This window comes from Physeter macrocephalus, chromosome 19 (assembly GCF_002837175.3).
Source record: "Physeter macrocephalus isolate SW-GA chromosome 19, ASM283717v5, whole genome shotgun sequence".
NCBI lineage: Eukaryota > Metazoa > Chordata > Mammalia > Artiodactyla > Physeteridae > Physeter > Physeter macrocephalus.
Window position 1 is genome coordinate 80,599,658 of NC_041232.1, and position 21,738 is coordinate 80,621,395.

The 21,738-nt window shown below is 38.0% G+C and overlaps 1 protein-coding gene across 1 annotated transcript in view; it reads left to right on the forward strand.

The window, feature by feature from the left end:
* The window catches only part of DOK6 (docking protein 6), a 416,007-nt gene that overhangs the window by 239,207 nt on the left and 155,062 nt on the right, over window positions 1-21,738 (forward strand). The window contains exon 4 of the mRNA XM_024133945.3: window positions 12,255-12,374. Coding sequence (XP_023989713.1) covers window positions 12,255-12,374 — 120 coding nt within the window. The remainder of the gene's footprint in view (window positions 1-12,254; window positions 12,375-21,738) is intronic.

Consider the following 21,738-nt stretch of genomic DNA (forward strand, 5'->3'; position numbering starts at 1 on the left):
TCTGCCTGCCGATGCAGGGGACACGGGTTCGTGCCCCGGTCCGGGAGGATCCCACATGCTGCGGAGCAGCTGGGCCCGTGAGCCACGGCCGCTGAGCCTGTGCATCCGGAGCCTGTGCTCCGCAACGGGAGAGACCACAACAGTGAGAGGCCCGCGTACCCACCCCCCAAAAAAAAAAGAAAGAAAGAGATGAAGTGACCAGGAACATGCGAGAAAGAAGGCTACATGCTGTCATGTTGCAAAAGAAGATAATCACGTAATATAATGTGTTTCTGCATGATATATTTCTTTGTGTTTTTATTTTGGAGCCAGTTCCCTGAGAAACTGCACACTGCTTACCTTTACCAGCAGAATTTTGTCAATTAAGCAGCCTGAGATAAAGTCAAGGGCACTGCGGACAGGAGCAAGCAGGTCGTTAAATGTAGTGACTGGAGTGAGAGGATCAGGACAGCAGTAACATGCACTGCCTAGCGTTTTACAGCCATGGTGTGTCTTGGCGTGTCTCGGGAATGGCTAAAAAAGACCTTCATCTGGGTGGACCTGTGATTATTGACTATCTTTCTGGACATTGAATAAATGCTGGGTTTTAAACATTGTTGAATGAACAGTCAGAAATCCTGTGTTGCACTCTAAGCAGTGAATGGTAGAACTAAGTCCGTTGACGCAAAGGCTCAGGGTGTGTCCCAGCTGTGCAAGGAGAGGAGGAAGCTCTGCTGTGGCATGTTTCATTTTCAGCACATCCCCAGGTCCATTTGGAAGAGGCTGTCCTGCATGTCAGAAACAGATGCGCGTGTCTCAGGCTGACAGGGCCCCAACTTGCTTCCTGAAGGCCACTTTTAAATCTTTTCTACATGATTTCTGTGCTTCTGAAACAGACACTGTGCGTGACAGCCTGCAAGGTGCATCAGTTGTTCATATTTGGGGACATAGACTTGAATCAGTTGCTAAATGTGTTACTTTTTATATGGAGAGTAGCAGGATGCACGTGTCTCTGTCTATTTATTTGAGTAAAAATGAATGAATGTAAAATTTCCACCAACTTGTAAATGTTGACTCCAGTATACAAATCTCAAAGAGTCTGGCCACTTTCTCTCATTGTTTATTTTAGGATGGGGCGTGCTAATGCAGGATAGTGACATTTGCAGGGAGATTGGTCCTAATGTAATCACTAAAATAATTTCATGTTTCTTTCTCAAGTGATACATTCATCAGAACTAAAATTTTATGAAGGAGCCCTCTATAATGAGGAAGGAATAGTCTCTTCAATAAATGGTGCTGGGAAGCCTGGACAGTTACATGCAAAAGAATTAAACTGGACCACTAACTCACACCATACACAAAAATTAACTCAGAATGGATTAAAGATTTGAACATAAGACCTGAAACCATAAAACTCCAGGAATAAAATTTTAGGCAGTAAGCTCCTTGATGTAGGTCTTGGTGATGAGTTTTTGAATCTGACACCAAAAGCAAAAGCAACAAAAGCAAAAATAAATAAGTGGGACCACATCAAACTAAATAGCTTCTGCACAGCAAAGAAAACCATAAACAACAAAAAAGGCAACCTATGGAATGGGAGAAAATATTTGCAAATGATATGTCTGATAATGGTTATACATAAGGAACTCATACAAATCAGCACAAAAACAATCCAATTTAAAAATGTGCAGAGAGACTTCCTTGGTGGCACAGTGGTTAAGAACCCGCCTTCCAGTGCAGGGGACGTGGGTTCGAGCCCTGGTCCAGGAAGATTCCACATGCTGCGGAGCAACTAAGCCCGTGCACCACAACTACTGAAGCCTGAGCATCTAGAGCCCGCGTACCACAATGAAGAGTAGCCCCTGCTCGCCGTGACTAGAGGAAGCCTGTGCTCAGCAACGAAGACCCAACACAGCCATAAATAAATAAATAAATTTATTATTTTTTGAAATTGGCAGAAGTCTAAATAGATATTTTTCCAAAGAAGACATGCAAATGGCCAACAGACATATGAAAAGATACTTGAGATCACTAATCATCAGGGAAATGCAAATCAAAACCACAATAAGATACCACCTCACACTTGTCCGACAGAACAGCCATGGTCAAAAAGACAAGAAATAACAAGTGTTGGCGAGGGTGTGGAGAAAAGGGAGACCTTGTGCACTGTTGGTGGGAATGTCACTTGGTGTAGCTACTATGGAGAACAGTGTGGATATTCCTCAAAAAAATTAAAAATAGAACCATCATAAGATCTAGCATTTCCACTTCTGGGTATTTATTTGAAGAAAATGAAAACTCTTAAAGAGATATACATACCCCCATGTTTATTCTAACGTTATTTACAAGAGCCAAGACATAAAAACACCCTAAGTGTCTGTTGATGGTTGACTGGATAAGAATGTATATATACATATATACATATGTATATATATGTGTGTATATATATGTGTATGTATATATACATATATATGAATATTATGTATATACATATATGTATGTGTATATATACATATATATGTGTGTGTATATATACATGTATGTATGTATACATATATATGAATATTATTCAGCCATAAAAAATAATGAAATCTTGCCATTTGTAACAGCATGAATGGACCTCAAGGGCATTGTGCTAAGTGAAATAAGTCATACAGAGAAAGACAAATACCTTATGATCTCTTATATGTAAAATCTAAAAAAAAACCAGAAAACAAACAAAAAAAAAAAACCAAGCTTATAGAGAGAACAGATTCGTGGTGCTAGAGGTCCACGTTAGGGGAGGGGGTCAAAGGAGGAGAGGTTGGTAAAAGGGTACAGGCTTTCAGTTATAAGATGAATAAGGTCTGAGGATCTAATGTACAACATGGTGATCACAGTTGATAATATTGTATAGTAAAATCAAAATTTGCTAAAGGAGTAGAATTTAAGTGTTCTCACCAAAGCAAACAAACAAATAAACAAACAAACAAAAACCAACCTAAATATGTAAGATGATGGATGTGTTAATTAACTTTATTGCGGGAATTCTTTCACACATATATGTGTGTGTGTGTATATATATATATATAAAATCATCATGTTGTACACCTTATATATGTTACAATTTTATTCATCAATTATACTTCAGTAAAACTGAAAAAAACTATAAAATGAAACAGTCATACTCCCCTCCTTGAAACACTATTTGTCCTTGGCTTCCAGCATAATATACCCTTTTTGGTTTCTTCTTTCTTGAATGTCTGTTACTTCTAAGCCTCCTTCCCACCGCCCAGATCTCTAATTATGGGAGAGTCCCACGTCTCAGTCTTTAAATGTCTTCTTTTTTTGCTGTCAACTCAAACTAGTTGATGGTCTCACGTGGATACATACCTTTAAATGATAGCTATACACTGTTGACTCCACATTTATAAGTCCGGTCTAAACTTCTGTTCTGAACACCAGGCTGATATATCCAACTGCCTACTAATCTTTCCACTTCTATATCTAATAAGCATCTAAAACTTATTTCTGAAACTGAGTTCTTATTTTCTTCCAAATCTGCTTCTCCCACAGTCTTCACACTTTCACCAAAAGTCAATTCCATGACTTCTAGTGAAAAGTTGCACAAGCAAAAAACTCTGTGTTCATCTTTTTTAAAAATTAATTAATTAATATATTTATTTATTTATTGGCTTGTTGGATCTTTGTTGCTGCACTCAGTCTTTCTCTAGTTGCAGCGAGCTGGGAGGGCTACTCTTCATTGCGGTGCGCAGGCTTCTTATTGTGGTGGCTTCTATTGTGTGGAGCACGGGCTCTAGGCATGAGGGCTTCAGTAGTTGTGGCACATGGGCTCAGCAGTTGTAGCTCGTGGGCTCTAGAGCGCAGGCTCAGTAGTTGTGGCACACGGGCCCAGTTGTTCCGCGGCATGTGGGATCTTCCCAGACCAGGGCTCAAACCCGTGTCCCCTGCATTGGCAGGAGGATTCTTAACCACTGCACCACCAGGGAAGTCCCTCTGTGTTCATCTTTAATCTCTCTCTTTCCCTCATGGTACAAATATTGCAAATATTGCAAACTTGCAAATATCATAGGTTTTCATGAATATATTCTAAATTTAATGGTTCTTATCACCACTATGCCCACTCTACTGGTCCATCGATTCAAGCCACCATTATTCTATTGCCTGGTACCCATCGCCACTACTTCTCTCCTTTTTACTTCTTTTTTCATGACAGTTTTATTTTCTCACTTTGGTCAATGCCTCTTAGTAAGTTTTCATTTGAGACTGTTTTTTCTTAAGCATCTTATAATTTGTCATTTCAGAGTTAATTTTCTCTTTTTCTTTCACTTCTTTTCTAGATTCCTTCCAGTCTTCATTTCACCTATTTTTGTTGTTGTTCATTTCCATTCTTAGTTTTTGAATTCCTAATTCAAAGTGAATTTTTATATCCACAAATGCTTGTTTGAATGTATTCCACTATTTTTGGAGTGCACACTTACAGTGTTCTTCTGCTTCATGTTATCATTTTGGGGGAATGGGGTGTGGTGAGAGGCAGTTTTCCTAAACTGATTTGAATTTGTGTGAATTTTAGTGTCTTGAATTTCTGCCATAGTTCTCCATGGACTTTTATTGCCTTTGTTGATTCTTATGACATTGGGGTGTTTTTAAGAGTCCTAGTTTAATTCTACCCTTTTCTGTCCGTTTAACAAGGTCCAGGTAGCATAGCAAGGGTTTGTTTATTTGCTTTGGTGATGGGGGAGAGAGTGAATTCTCTGAAATGTGGCATCCTTTTGTCTCACAGTATCCTAAATTTTCTACTTGTTCTTCTTTTCCCCTCCCCCACCCAGTTGCTGAAGGGTTCTTCTTCTTTTTTGCCTTTTTTTCTCACTTAAAGGCTGTGTAACTGGAAGACTCCACAAAAGCCACTCTTGCCCCTCAAAACCCAGTGTGTCCCTTTAAATCACATTTGCCTTTTATATGACATCCGGTCCTTTAGATCATTCATCCTTTTACATCCCTTCCCTCTAGATTATGTCCCCTTCTACCCAGTCCTTTCTTAGTATCTTAAGATTCAAGCTGCATCTCATCTTTCTGGTGATTGCTCCAACTCTCCTCAGTCGTCGTTGCCAGCATCCCTCCTCCAAACCCCCTGCTGTTTTTTTTGGTTAGCTCTTGGCAGTTCCTGCATTCTCTGTTTTGAGACTCCCCGACCCAGCGTTAACCAGGAAGTCTTTCCTAATTATTTTACTTCTTAAGCTTGAAGCAGATTTAATCCCATCATGTCCCATCTATATCTGTATACCTTCCTAATTTTTCATGGATCACATCCCATTAAATTAATTTGCTTGCTTGGAGGTTTTCTTGGTAGAGAGGAAGAGACTAATTGGCCTTTGTGTTTGTTTTGGTGTCTGTTTCTGGCATAAAAAAGTGCCCTACACACAGCAGCTTAAACCAACACAAATTTATCATCTTACAGTTCTAAAGGAGAGAAGTCCAACACTAGTCTAACCAGGCAAAAACTAAAGTGTCGGCAAGGCTGTGTTCCTTTCTGGAAGCTTTGAGGATAATACACTCCCAGGCTCATTGGGGTTGTTGGCCAAATTCAATTCTATACTCTGAGCAATTGTCAAATGTTTTTGTAATAAATTTGGCTCTGTACAGAGAAACAGTTTCAGAGCTCTGTGTGGTTTCAGGCACAGTCTTCGATATCTAACCACGGCACTGGCCACACTTCCATATTCCGACACAGAGCTCTCCTCTTTCGTGTTTTCCTTTCTACTCCCAAGTACCTCATGACTGCTGCACAGAAAGGAATTGCTTTTAGGCCTTATGAGAACATGATTAAGAGCTCTTGATGGTGCCTCTTTCTCAAAAAGTTCCCTGCTTCACAAAAGTTCCTATGAGAAGCTTAGGCATGTACATCAAGTGTTCAGTTGGTGTCTATTAAGAATTCCACAGATTGGAAAGTGTTCCTCCTGGGGCTGGTTTTCTATCACAAATGCACTCACTCTGGAGCTGACCTTCAGCGTTAGTGCAAAGGACCCCTTTCTACCTTGATTTCTTATAATGTTTTGACATCATTTTCCCATCATTCTCAGTCTATTAAGAATTCCACAGATTGGAAAGTGTTCCTCCTGGGGCTGGTTTTCTATCACAAATGCACTCACTCTGGAGCTGACCTTCAGCGTTAGTGCAAAGGACCCCTTTCTACCTTGATTTCTTATAATGTTTTGACATCATTTTCCCATCATCAGGCTATTTACAAGTGTTGATTTGTGTTCTTTCTTATTTTCTCTGATTTGCTTTAAGCTCTGTGTCATTGACCTCCATATTAAAGCATTTTGCAGCAAATTCTTGTCAGGCTAAAGAGCAGCACATTCAATGGTTCTATCATTTTTTCCTGTTTGTCACTTGTTACTTTGGAAGACAGACAGGAGCGATTTTCTCTTTGGCCACATCTGAAAGCCTCGCCTCACTCCTCTAATTCACAAAAGGAGAGAATGGCAGAATAAAACATGCTATATTGAATCCAAAAATGTGATGTATCAATCTGCTGTTAAATTAAGGAAAATAAGTTATGATTATGTGCATAAAAGATCAAATAAACTTAGGTTAACTCATTTCCTTGGCTCAAAGTTGACCTTTTCTAAGATTCCATTGCCATATCTCTATAGAAAATAAAAATCTTGTCAAGTGTTTATCATATATAGGATCAAAAGGAATTTATACAAGTCTTCCATTTTGGCGTAAATACCACTAATGAGGCTAAAAGAAAAAGACAGCTTATTAAAATAAGAAACCTGTCGAATGTGAGATATTTTAGAATTACTGAAGTTTGATAGAGAATCATATTTGAAATTTCTCTCTTCCCCTCCCTAATCAAAGATCTGTTTTATCTAGACGAGCCAGCTGTGAAGAGTAGAAGTTATAATCGCCACTTAAAACGGGGATGAATAAAGACTTCAAAACATCCAGCAAGTGACTGCTTCCCAAATTATTTTCATTTGGTTCTAGAATGTGTATTAATTTCCAGGAATCAACTGCAAATCACATCTACTTACCTGTTCCACATTTATTTATTAGTTTCCATATCCAGGTGCTGCACTGGCTCTAGACTGACTAAATCAATGTCTCCCTGACTCTAGTATCAGAATATATTGGTTGGGAATAGCAGACAAATAACTCATGGATATAAGGACTGTGATCAAAGTATAGACAGAGTGAAATGGAAATGTAGAGGAGAGATGTCAAATCCAAACTTGGGCCTGAAGGAACTAAACAAAGAAAGGTGTATTTGAAACAAGTTTTAAAGGATTATTAGGTGTGAGGGAATGTGGAAAGGAGCAAATTAAGGCACCTCAGGGACAGGAAATAAACGCGCCTCTTACTTAGAAAAGAAAACTAAACGATCCACATCTCAGAACTGATCAATCCTACCCATCTGACTTCAACAGACAGGGCTCTTTCCTGTGAGCTAAACATTCTTCCCGTCTTTGCTGAAGCATGCAGTTAGGGTTTAACTGGTCTCTTGTCTTCCTACTACAGAAAAAGTAAGAGAAAAAGAAAAGTCCGTAACATATCAACAAGGCCAGTTAAATAAGAAGTAGGTGCCAATTTTCAAGAATGAAAAATGTCATCAAAATATAGTATATTTTAATAGCTCTATAAATTTCAAATGACAATAAGCAATCTTTGTAGCAGTAGTCTACATCGGGAGACATTTTTCTTCGCTTTCCAGCCAATACTGAAGTATTTAAGACTTCAGTAAATATAAAAACAACATTTGTCACCAAATTATAGCAAATCTGCCCAGCAAATAAGAATTACATACGCTTAAGAATTCCTGGTGTTGCTGATGAGAAAACAGTATTATCTTACCTACATTTTCCTAAGATTATTAATAAAAGCCAAATCCAATGAGGACTAAATACAAAAATTTATTATTTCCACACAAAACTAGTCTTGCCTGCATCTTACAGCAAATTACCATGAAACTGATTCAGTGCCATTTTTAATTCTGCTATATGATTTTAGCTGATAGCCTATTTTCTGTAGATGTGATGACCCTTTTTTCACTGTTTTCAAATATAGCTCCTTTTGGATCATTTAACTTTCAAGTCGTTAACCTAAGGCCTAAATTTAGGGAAAGTAATAAAGCTTAAATTTAATCATTTATTCAATAGGCATTCTTAAGAGTCTGCTATGTAAAGATCTCTTCTTATTCAAAGGAATCTAGCCATAATTCTGCAAATTCTCCCTAGAATTCTGCAAAGAAATGACGGAAAGAAACTCAGGAGCAGCCGTCCATCTTTGACTGTATCTCTACTTTGCAGGGTCCCTGATCATCATTTTCCCTACAGTCTCATAATTTAGTTTAGTCTCTCTTCTCTATTTGTCTTGTTATTCCCAAACATCTTTCAGGTTTTTTTTCTTTCGGAAGTTACCAAATTTGTTCATTTAACCAATCCTATACATAATGAAAACATTATTTGGGTTTCTGTTCTAGAGAAAAGTTATTGACCTGAATTAAGAATTTGAGCATAGCTACAAGCTCTCCAAAAAAGACATCTAAATGAGAAAGCACTTCCACCATAAAGAGAAAAACCTAGAAAATGTTGCAGAACATTTTATGCCTTTATTCCTCCATAAAGAAATTTAATTATTTACACATTATGTGTAGACCAAGGTAGACGCTTGAAAGATAAAAGACAAAAGGCACTGAAATTATGGGAAAATAAATATTTTAAAATACAGTGGGTTTATTAGATTACTGCATTCGTATTTAATCTCCTCAGTTCTGTGAACACAGAAAATGCAAAGGTGAAAGATATAAGGTAGTTCAGAGAAAAACACTAGTTAAATAATGATGGGACAAAGTAAATTAACATGCAATAAAAGATATTAAAGGACTTCAATACATGGAGTTTGCCTAAGAAAAGAGCAAATAAAAAGCACAGCTATAATTATTTGAAAGGTGACTGTCAAAAACAGATTTTAAGCAACAAATCCTTGTATAAAAAACAAATTCAGCTTGTCTGCAGCAAAACTGTTAGATCAAGTATGCAGACTACAAAGTTTAATACTTTTGAGGTGAAGGTTTGGGATTGATCTAACTGAACTAAATACTACAAAACCGGGAAGAGGACGGACAGAGTGCTGACTGCTTCTCAGACTTTACTCCTTGAACTCAGGGCTGTCCCTCGCTGGTCACAAGGTGTCACTGTCGCTGCCCTGGATGTGCCTCTCCATCTCAGCCCCGACCACCCTCCTCAGTGCAGCCTGGTTCCTCCAGCACATTCACACAGAGACAGTAACGCTCCCTCATACTCTCACACAAATACCTCACACACTCACGTACTCATACACAGACCCGTGTACTCACACACACACTCACAAATACTGTCACACACTGATGCGCTCTAACATACTCATAGGTACACTGTCCCACGCTCACATACACTGATACACACCCACAAGCTGGTACACAGACACACACCGATACACACACTCACACACACTCCCTCCCCTTCCTGCTCGCCCTGCAGGTCCCTGATCAGATTCCCTCTCAGCTGCTCAGCCTTTGTCCTGGTGCCCCAGCTCCTACCGGCTAAGCCACAGCCCTCCAGAGAACAACACACCAGACTCTCATGCCCACCCACCTGACTCTGAGATTACTGAGAACAGAAACTGTGTTTTTCCATATCCTCTTAGCACAGTGCCTGGCTTATAGTGAGAAAATGTTTGTTAATAAAGAAATGAACCCTTGATGATTCTGATCTGATCTGATTCTTCTGAGCTGAATTGCAGGGATGTCTCTCTCTTTCTCTTTCTCCCTCTCTCTCTCTCCCTCTCCTCTCTCTGTTTCTTTCTGAAATAGTTTATAATTCGGTCTTTAATGTGACTATATCTAGTCTAATTGTATTACTCTAGCTATTTCTCTTCATACATGCTGCTGTACTATTAAAATGCAGAAGCGTTGCAGTTCTCAAGATTGGCTGCAAAAGGCATCTTTACCTGCTGGTGGAAGCCCAGGAGCCCCTCCCATTGCTGTGGAGGCAGCCCGCTGGCTCTGGTCCTTACAGAAATGCCAAGTTGAGTTCTACTCAAAATAGTCAGCTCAAGCTTCCTAGAAGCCCTTTACTGTGTGGTTGTTTTCTTTATCTCATTCAATCCTAGGACAAAAGAGTTACTAGAAAGAGTGAGGGACATATTTCTTTAACCTCTGGGCGTGCACTGACTTAGTATTTAAAGGGAACATTGTGACACAGGGGCTTTGTCATATTTCACACTTTTAATTTTACCGCACATAGCATAGCAGATGTTCTTCTTTCCATCTGTGGGGTCCTGGAAATACTCGCAGGTAGAGTCATGCAGATGAGATGTTAATTGCATGTGATTTCACTGATGATTGAAGGTCGTGGAGTTCTGAGAAATAGTCAAAACATTAAAATGTAAAAAGAAAAAATATAGCCATATTTTTTCCCTTAGCAAAAACGTCAAGGATTTCTAGAGACACAGCATGGAAATTGACTTAAGCTTTTGATCTGTTGTTAGAAAAGCTTTCAAAACTTTCATAAATTTTAGAAGTCAAAATTCATATATCTAATGAAAATTATTTTCAATATATGCTGTTGTTGCTTGTGTAAAATTTTTCTGTGAAGGCTGGCATTTCCTCACCAGAAGAAAAAACCTTTTTTTTTTTTTAGAAAGCTGTGAGCCTCAGCAATGCCTTTTTATTGTATTAGAGGCCCTGTGATCAGAAGGGATTCTTTTCTAGGTTCATGAGGAAAAGCCCACCAGCCAGGCAAGGAGCCAGGCCTGGCCCACATGAGAATCTGCTTTCTCCTTGGGCACGTGCTGTGTCTGACACCGCAGAGGACAATCCCTGAAGGATGCAAACCATAGCTTTTGCAAGGAAAAATCACTTTTGTGATTTGAACATTGGAAGCGTTATTTTCGTCAGAATAGTACTCCGTGGCAGACTGCATGTTCTTTTTCTTTATTTTCTAACAATATTCTATGGTCTTGATAAAACTAAGAAAAAGTGACAAGTATGGCTTGACATCTCATTGATCAAACCCATTTTTGATGCTAAGGCGGTGTGACTGAGCACGGGGAGAAAGCATTACCCAGGTTTGTTGACGTTGGCTGTCGAGCAGAGCAGTTGATACTCATATCCTTGGAGTCAAGAAAACGTGTCACAGATAACGTTTTTATGGGGAGTTTAAAATGCCAGGGCAAAGGCTGCAATGTCATCCACGGAGAGGAGCAAGAGATTTGAAGGAAATCTATATTAAACTGCTCTAGTACAGACTTATGCTATGTGAAAAAGTCAGAAATTTCTCTGGGTGAGTGTCAATGGAAAGCTCTTATCCAATTTCTGTGCAGTGATTTGGGGGCTTGGCCCAAAATTTCTAACCTTTCGATCTCTGCATATAAAAATAGTTAGAAGGCTTGGGTTCCAATTCTGTCTTGGTGCTGACCCATGATAGGATATGAGACACAGTTATGACACTAATCCTTAGTCATCTCATGCACAGAGGGCTTATATTAGGATCAAATTCATCTATGTTTGTGAAAGCATTCGATACTACAAGATTTTGTGTAGGTGTAAGGTATTCTAAGGTTTCAAGCAAAGAAAAACCGCGAATATAGAGAAGTCGGGAAGTAATGGGAATAAAAAGAGAGTGATCTAATCAATATCTTAGATAATTGGAGTTTTCTAAAGGGGAAAGTTATTTTTAATATCCTCTCCCTAGATTTTCTTAGGTGAGGATGGTCTACTTTTGAGATTTGTAAAAGGAAATCTATCACATTCTTTTGCTGATGTATGATCCACTGCAGTTCAGAATGACGGGGATCAGACCTTCAGTCCACACAAACCCAAGTTACATTCAGGAGGACAGTCATGTGTTTAATCTAGGTCGACATTTTTCAGCTATTCACTTATATATTTTTATTTTGTATTTAATTAATTTTTCCAAATAAATTCTTTCCTCTAATTAAATCAACCTAAAATATACTGGATACTAAACAAATCTCAGTCTATTATTTATAAATAAGATAAAGTACATTGGAATAACTTAAAATAACTTTAAAATACAATGTTATAATGTCAAGGGAAACAATTGTGGAGATTGTTTTATTTCACTGCTTAAATATAGCTTTTTAGTTTTCTTAAGGTAGATTTTTTAATGCTCACCACTTACCTGGGAAACTGGTTCAGGAAACATTCGTTCTCCATCATTCCTATGTAGCCTTGCCTGACTTCCATGGCATGTGCTCATTTTCAGAGCTGGAGGCTGAGGAGTGGTGCAAGCATCTCTGCATGGAGTGTCTGGGGACCAGGCTGAATGACATCAGCCTCGGGGAGCCTGATCTCTTGGCGGCGGGAGTGCAGCGGGAACAGAATGGTAAGTGTGCATCTCCATCCTTCCTTTCTTTTAAAGTGCACTGGGAGTTATAGAACTTTGAAAGTGGAAAGGACCTCAGAAATGTTTCAGACCAATCCTTTTTAAGGGAAAGTAAACTGATCAACCTCAGCTGTTAAGGGACTTTCTCAAGACTGCATACCAACTAGAAAAATACTAAGGTACAATCCAGGTCTCCTGCCTTCTTGCTCTGTGACATTGTCATTTATCTCAATAAATAAGTTATCTCAACAATAAGTTTATTCATTATATATAAGGTTTTGAATGGACAACATTCCTACATTTTCTTCTTTGATAGTTGTTATAGATTTGGAGTCTAAATAAATTAGTTTGGCTTATTGTGTTATTTTTCAATAGATTTTAGGGAATGTGGCTAATAGTATGTCTTTGCTCAGGCTGCCATAACAAAATACCATAGACTGGGTGCCTTGAACAACAGGAATTAATTTCTCACAGTTCTGGAGGCCAAGTTCTTGCTGTGGCCCCACATGGCAGAGGGAGAGAGAGAATAAGGTCTCTCCTGTCTTTTCCTGTAAGGGCACTAATTCGTTATGAGGGCCCCACCCTCATGACCTCATCTAAGCTTCATTACTCCCAAAGACTCCATCTCTAAATCCTATCACCTTGGGGGTTAGGGCTTAAACCTATGAATTTTAGGGGGACACAATACATTCCATAGCATACTACACGTAAGGAAGTACAATGCATGAAATCTCAGGGTTTAACAAAATTGAGGTTTATGTGACATGTTATTTACTTACTGCACTGCTCTCTAATTAAACATTTCTGATGTCTCGGAAGAAGTTATGCTGCCTCTTCTTGACTAACACCTCTAAATAATGAAATCAGAGTAATGTCATGAGCTTTTTTTCCCTCCATTTAAAAAAATAATTATCATTATCACCAGAAGATCTAGTAGTATGAAAATAGAAACTTTCCAATGTTCTTGATTTCTATGGCTAGTGTTTTTGAAAAGATTGAGGGATTTTGGTGAAGGTTGACACTACTTATTAAAAAGAAATTCGGGAATTATCTGTGGTTTATACAGTAGACAGCACCGGTAAAATGCATCAGGATAATACTTAGCAATAATGATTTTGTTATAAGTAATACTATTCTAACAACCATCACTGTCTCATAGACCATTAAAGACATTATTTTTTGGTTTTTGCTACACTGAAAAAATGTTTACCCACTACCTGATCATAAACATACATGGGCACCAACTTTGCCCATGTTGGTAGTTTCAGAAAGTCAGGAAGCCCTTTCTGTGGCTCTTTTTCTAGCTTCCTTTTGATATTCCAGTCTCTCTCCCACACTTACTTGGATTTCGTCTCTCCAATTTAGTTTCTGAGAACTGTGCTAAGTACAGAACGCCCATAATTGTGCTGCTTAAAATATGCTGTTCATTCTCAGTTTAAGAAAAGAAGAAGAAAAAAAACTCTTTACTGATAAACATTCGTCAAGTACTACATAAAGAAAATATGAAGAAAGTGAATAAATTAGGCCTGTGGGTGGAAGCATTACTGTGTGCAGCTTACTTAGTATGAATTGTATACTTTTACTTTAAAGATCTGGGGTTGTATGTGGTTTCCATCCAAATGGATAATGTACTCCTTTGGTTTATTATAATTTTTATTTCTAATTTGATAATAATGTCAAAGTAGTTTACCTACAATATAAAGGGAAAGCTTTAATATTTTTTTTTAGGATAGGACAAACACGGAATTAAATGCCAGAGCTATATAAGAAGCACAAGCAGATATAGCCTACCAAGTAAACTTTTCAGGATACAACTTGAATGTAGGCTACACCCCTTAATTAGGACAAGTTCCTAAGGCTCTTCTAATTTCAGTTTGCTAATGTGTGAAAATGAACTAATACCAATTTATGGTGTTGTCATGATGGTTACATGAGATAATATAAAATAAAGACTAACTCTCATGCCTAGCTCAGTTTTTTAAAAAGGCACAAGTTTGTTTGTTTGTTTAAAGCTCAAGTAAAAATAAAGAAATCAAAAACTAATTCCCGCATATACTTTAGAGAAGACCTGAAATTATAATAACATCCAATGCCATCCAATGCTTTTTTAGGTTTATTTTGTTTAATAATCCTAAATTGATAAAAAGGGTTATATGTGCTTTTAATATATAGTATTTATTTAGTTAAAGAAGGTAGTATTTGATCCATTTAAATGACCACCTAAAAGTACATGGTACCATAAAGGAAATTGGCAGTCTTACACACACACACACACACACACACACACACACACACACACACACGCAATCATGATCACTGAGACCCTTCAATGTTTAGCGTTAAAAGGAAAAACTTAGCTGGAAGGATTTCTTTTCCCCAGGAAGTACCTTCCACGTGGGTGAATTTCTCTCTTTGAGTCCAAGGCCATGGACATAGCCATTGCTCCAAGCTCTTCGAGTCTACATACACTTTCTTTTAAATGCTTCCTCAAGTCCAAATAATAACATCTTTCCTTTGTTTCTTTTGGCCCATTGAGAACTAGCTAAAACTTTTTAAAAGAGTAATTTATACCAAAGGACAACAAGAAAGGCATAAATCTCCACAGAATGTCTAAATTACAGACTCTACTATTGCCAGCTCAAAAATCCCAGTGAATATGTGTTTACATGCTGCGGGAGAGAAGCACACACACACAAATTGGCACAATTTGTTACTTGCATTCCCCGATTTTGTCACTTCCTAATCAATAGACTTTTCCCGTAAACATAATTCCATTTTAAGTCCGCCCTGAAATAACTACCAGTAGTCTATAAAATCCTATGCTAAAGACTAAGAATGCTCTTTAGCTAACTTGAACCCGCTCCCTTGAGCCCCAGGATTGCTTTAGGGACACACCTGTTCATTTTACTACATGTGGGAAAATATTTGTTGTTTTAGCTAACTAAAGTATTTTAAAAACTAATATTATCTTTTAAAGCTGTCCTTCCGTAGTTTTCAGTCATAACACCTCTTAATATAAACAAATTCTTTAACTTCCTAATACATGTTTTAAGTCATTAATATGTTCAGATTGAAATCAATCCTTTATGAAAGATTTGTCATCACAGATTTAGGTTTTTTCCTTAAGGCATTTTAGTGTTAAATTCTATAATTTCTTATTCATCAGAAACATTACTTTAATGTTTTATCAGTGATATGCTGGGATTTTGTTTGAAATTTCTTCTAAGAGATGAGATACACATGCATGCGTGCAGAATTGATGTAATAAATTACATTACGGTGGCTTGTGGTGATCTTGTGGTATCCCGTCATCAAGGGAAGACTCACTGCTCAGTCCTGACCACAGCATTTTTTTTCTGACATTCAAAATTGCTACTTCTCCTCTAGTGTTTTTCTGACTCTTCAAACAGCTTGGTCTTATTTACTCTGAAACTAGCAAAGAGTAAACATTTGTGCAATTAATTTTTAAATGTGTAATGTATGTTGCTAAGATAAAAGTGGTTATTGATTAAATTCTTTGCTATAATCATTTTTCATCTAGTGCTGTCAGCTGCCTTCCTGTTGATTCAGAATCCCACGTAGTATAGGTGAAAATAAGGGAACACAAGTACACACACAGACACAAACTTATTCTTAGACTTCAGATAACACTGCCACAAAAGAGTGCATACTAAGTAGACATTTTGAACTTTAAATTCTTACAACTTGCAGAATCTTCACATCTTTCAGTTGTATTTAAGATAGCCTATGCTGACCTTAGAAAATATTAATGTAAGGTGTTATAATCGTAGTTATTAAGAAAGGAGTCACAATACATAATAGCAATTCTAGAAAACAAATGTTACATGTTAATCATTAATAGCAGAAGTAAGCATCACAACCAAGAAGCGAGTCACTTGTGTGAAGTTCCTCCTGTTACAGTTGGAAGTAGACTCAAGGATATGTCCATTTTGCTATTGATACAAGAGATCATTATCCAAAACAAAATGGAAAAATAACCTCAGACTTTGCCATCTGGCTAATGCAGAGTCAGATTTGAGGGTTTAGTTTTTTCCAGGACCAAGAGTCCCTGCTTATGAATGGTCTAGGATTGGCATGAATTCCTACTTTTAGCCTAAGAATGTGTGTATAACCTTTCTGCAGAAGCAAAGCAGTATTCCAGTGTTGTTTCTAAATTATTTACTTGGGTTGCCATAGTAACCATGCTCCCTACATTCCACTCAGACTCCCTTGTATGTCACTCACTCATTCATTCTTCACCCATCAAACATTTTTGAGGCTATGCTACGCAAGAACTAAGCTGAGGAAATGTAGAATTATATAAAATAGGGCCATTACTTTTAAAAAGCTCACAGAATAGTGAGGGAGACAAACCTACAAACAAGGTGTATTGATCAATGTTTTTTAAAATAATGCTGTGTTCTTGGTCGCACAAAATCTCAATAGCACAGACCTGGAAGTGTGTCTTTATCATTCATGCATAAGGTGTGTTGACTAGGGTTCATTGGATTTAGGCTGGGTAATGCTGAGATTGGCTCCAAGCTGCACATGATGTCTACATCTCTTCCGTGTATATCTCATCCTCCTGACACTAACGGCTACCTAAGGCGTGTTCCCAAAACAAAAACATTAGGGCAAGAGATCAAGCCCAAACTTGCAACGTAATTTAAGTCTCTGCATTTGTCATGTTCACTGACATTCATTGACCAAAGCAAATCCTATGGCCAAGCCCAAAGTCAAGGGGTACAAAAGTATACCCCACCTGTGAGGCCACGACATGAGTTAGAAAGTCTGATCTAATGTGGAGAGGAAGTGAAGAATTGAGATAAATGATACAATCTACATGCTAAAATAAAAATAGAAGTGCTATGGTATAGGTATGATCAATTCTAATCAGAGCAGCCTACCTTTTTAAAAAATAAAACTTATTTCTTATTCCTCTAAATAAGCCTTCTCAATCAGGCAGGAAGTCTGAAATTCTTAATGTCCATCAGTAATTAAAGCCAGTATTAGCAGGCCTTTATTCGTTTGGAAAATGGCCAGTTAATGACAAAACAATAACACCCGTAACAGTAAAACTTTCTCTATTTTAAGGATCTTTTCCCCAGTTTTTCAAAAATGATTTGGGGTGAGCCATATTCACACTTATACACATACTTTATGACTAGTCATGAAAGAGTGTTCCAGGTTAATTTTTTTTGTCCCTGGGATAACACTCAGCAAAACCAACTTTTGCATGGGGCGAAGAAACTTCGCATACCTATGTTTGAGCTTCCAAATGCCATCCACACACCCCTGTATTTCCCAAAGTGAGTTCCAGGAAATACTGCTACTACTACTACTATATGCCTTCTGCAGTGAGGGAATCGGCAGAGTGAATGTAATATTATATAACACTATTGTGGGTTAGATTGTGTTCCCCTCCAAAAGAAGAGATGTCAAAGTCCTAACCCTCAGAATGTGACCTTATTGGGAACAGGGCTACTTTACAGAGAACCGAGTTTAAACAAAGTCATTAGAAAGAGCCCTAATCCGATATGACATGCAATACATCCTTATAAAGAGGGGAAATTTGGACACAGAGATGGATGATGTGAATGCATGGAGAGGAGACGGCCATGTAACTTGCGTGATGTATCTACCAGCCAAGGAAGGCCAAGGGTTGCCGGCAAATCCCAGAAGTTAGAAGAAATGAGGGAGGATTCTCCCTCTAAAGCCTTCAGAGAGAAGCTAGCCCGGCCAACACCTTGATTTCAGACTTCTGGCCTCCAGAACTATGAGATAATAAATTTCTGTTGCTTTGAGCCACCCAGTTTTTTGGTACTTTGTAACAGCAGCCCTAGGAAATTAAGACCAACCCTATATGATGGTCACCATATGCATGAGGAGAATAAAGCTGTTGAGAAGTACTAGAATAAAGATCTTTTTTAACTTTGTATAATGCAACATTTCCCATACTCATTTTACCTATCTGTCTTTTTCTACACATAACCCCTGTTCATAGCTTGTGGATATTCATATCTGTTCCATGAAACAGGTTGGAAACCGCCAGTGTAACCAGTGCAGGTGCTTATCTACAGGGAAAGTTGAAAGATGCTGGTGATGGGAGCAGCCATCCTGGCAAGAATAAGATGATGCTCATGGATATAACACAAGGTCCTGAATGGGCCCTAAATGTTCGCCTCCTCACCTTATCTTGTGCTGCTCATTCCATTCTTTGATTGCTGTCGACATTGCATATAATCAATAAACTAGGTCAAAACACCACTTTTCCCGTTTGGTCCTCAGTATGCACTACAATGGAATCAAGGCCAATGCCATATATATTTCTGCCTCTCTTTGAAATAGATGCTTCGAGGAAAGCAAGGGTGTTTTGTAGTGCTTCCCTCCCTACACCGCCAAATCTAAGTGATCCATTGTCTAACTCTGGCCATATCGTTACAAAGTGAGATGCATACTGGGAGAAATATCTTGAAACACCAAAGGAACTGTCCTGTTTCCTTTGCCCTGGAAACATGCCCTATACAAACACAATGCTAACAAAGATGGAAATTTCAGAAGCATTTGTACTTATGTGAAAGGAGAAGCTTCTGGGGAGAATGCTGAGTCCAGAATTACTGGTATCTCCCAACTACAGGCAAAAAGAGGGACTTTGAAAATAAGGTAATGCCTTGCCCTTACCCTTTCCCTGGGAGTTTGAGTGGACACAGACACATGCTTCTATCTCCTCCTGTAAATTGGAGGCTACTACAAGAACAAAGGCTAGAATTTGATTCTCTGCATGGAGTTTGATGACAAGCATCGGAAGAGATGGAGAGATGTGGTGGAGAGATGTCAGCAGAGCCTAGCAAGGTGTAACAAGATAAAGATACACCTCAACTGTCTCAAAACTGATATGGCATGGATGGGGTGCCCAGGCTTCCTGTCGGCCCCCACTGGACCCCAGATACTCTCTGAAAGCAGGACTTCCTGTGTCACAGGAAAGCAAGTGAAGTAACTCCATAGGGAGATGGGTACATACGAACCAGATAAGAGGACCGTGTTTCCTCTGCTGACACCTGGGACTATATCAGTTCCGGGGGTTTTCAAATCAGCTTGGATGAAACGAGGAGGAAACTCAAAAGATTGAACTTTGATCAGAAACTGGGTTAAATGAGTCCTCATTTGACAGAAAACAAACACATATATACACACACACAAAGAGGAAAGAAAAGAAAACCTCAGCATACACTAATGAGATTTCTTTTTTTTTCTTTTGTAACGCTATGAATTTTATTTTATACATTTAAAAGCATAATTCTGAGAAGAGTCCATGGCATCACCAGACTGCTAATGTGGTTTGTGGCTCAAAAACAGTTACGAACACTGACCTCAAATTTGTCTCACTCTTCTGTGCTCTGTTAGTTCAGAGCATTAATGTGGTCCATTATACTTTCATACCAAAGCTTGTTTAGATTCGGGTAGTACAAATTAGCTTCTCTAGGGCTTCTCTTCATGGACCTCCTGGATATTGCGAGTTCCCTTTGAGTAGGTAGGAATGTTTCCTACCATTCTTGTACTTGGCTTCTGCATTTGTTCTTTCACTCCAATTGTCTAATCCAGTGTTTCTACTGTATTAGACTCTCCATCCTTTTCACCAGCGGAATAAAACCTTATATTTCTCCCCCTGGATATTTCAGTAAGTACTGAGTTTTTCAGACCCCAAACTCTGATTTCTTGAATGAGTTTTGCAACTTTCTGGCTCAGTCTGGGGAACTCCATTTCCTCTCCCTCCCACCAGTATAAGCATTCAAGGGCCGAGATTTCATTTTTGATATACCCAACTTTTGGTGATCCATTTTGTTCCTGCTACAGTAAAACTATGGTGTCAAGCTTGAAAGTCAAACTTGTAGCCTGACGAACATATGTTGCCAAACAAACTTAGTACATCATCAAGTTCTGTTCCACTTCTCGTAAGCTCTGGGGCCATGGTCAAGAGACTGAAATGCTCTAAATCTCAGATTCCTGCTCTTTGGGATGCTACTGATAGTACACATCTCATAGGATTGTTGTAAGGATTAAATAAAATACAGCATGCAAAGCAAGTAGCACAGTGCCTAACAGGAAAGTCCATATTTCTCTGGAATATTGTGCATGTCTCTGTCACATTCACCTCAAGTGTGTGTTAAACAAGAAAATTCTGGGCCCCCAGCCACACTCTAAAGCAAACATCTCTGGGATGTGGGACCAGATGTCTGTATTTTAATAACCCCAGGAACCTAACATGCACTAAAGTTTGAAAACTCAGGGTAATAAACTGTTGATTATAATCAGCTTCAAAACAACTACCAGTGATTTTAGGAATCTCTTGCAAAGTTTTCTTGCAAAGTTTCTTGCATTTCTTACAAAGTTTCAAAATTACTGACATAAATTTAATCACAACATCCTTGTAGTATCTTCTTAATACCTGTCTACACTGTAGTGATAGCTCCTTTTTTACTTCATATAGGTTATTTTTGGCTTTTTTTCCTGTAGTCAGCATCATCAGAGATTTACCTATTTATTAAACCTTTTTTTCAGTATGTTTTAAAATGTATTAATTTCTGTTCTCATTCACTATGACTAATCACTCAGTTGCTCCACAGTTTTGGATTTAATTGCAGGTTCTTTTTCAAATCTTTTGAGGTGGATGTTTAGAGCATCAAATTTTAGCCTTTCACTTTAAAAATATATTTTGCAAAGCTCTACATTTTTCTTTGAGCATAGTTTAATATCCTAACTGTAGTAATAACAGTCCCAGAGCTCAGATTATGATATAATAAATGTTAAAATTGAAGGGAAAAGTGTCGGGGGGAATGTTTTTTAATTTCCATCTGCCATAAATGAAAAAATCAAAATATTATCTCTGATTATAGGCTTTGTAAATAAAATAAAATTTTATATTACTTAACAGAGATTCAAATTACCCAAAGTAACTTAAGAAAAAATAGAAAACCTAAAGAGCCCTATGTCCGTTCAAGAAATTTAAATTAAAATTATACAACTTCCCATACACGAAATCCAGTCCCATACAGTTGCACTCTTGAATTCTATTTAAAGAAGAAATAATATCAATCCTATGCAAAGTTTTTTGGAAAACAGAAGAGGAGGGATGATTTCACAATTCATTTTATGAAGCCACTATAAGCCAGATACTGAAACCAGAAAAAGTCAATGCAAGAAAATAAAATTCCATACAGATATCTTTTCATGCATATAAGTACAAAATCCTTTTAAAAATTAGAAAATGGAATATTAAAGTATTACTTAACAAGATAATACACTCTGATCAATATTGGTATGTATGCCAGAAATGCAAAAAAACAAATCCCAGAAATCAACCATT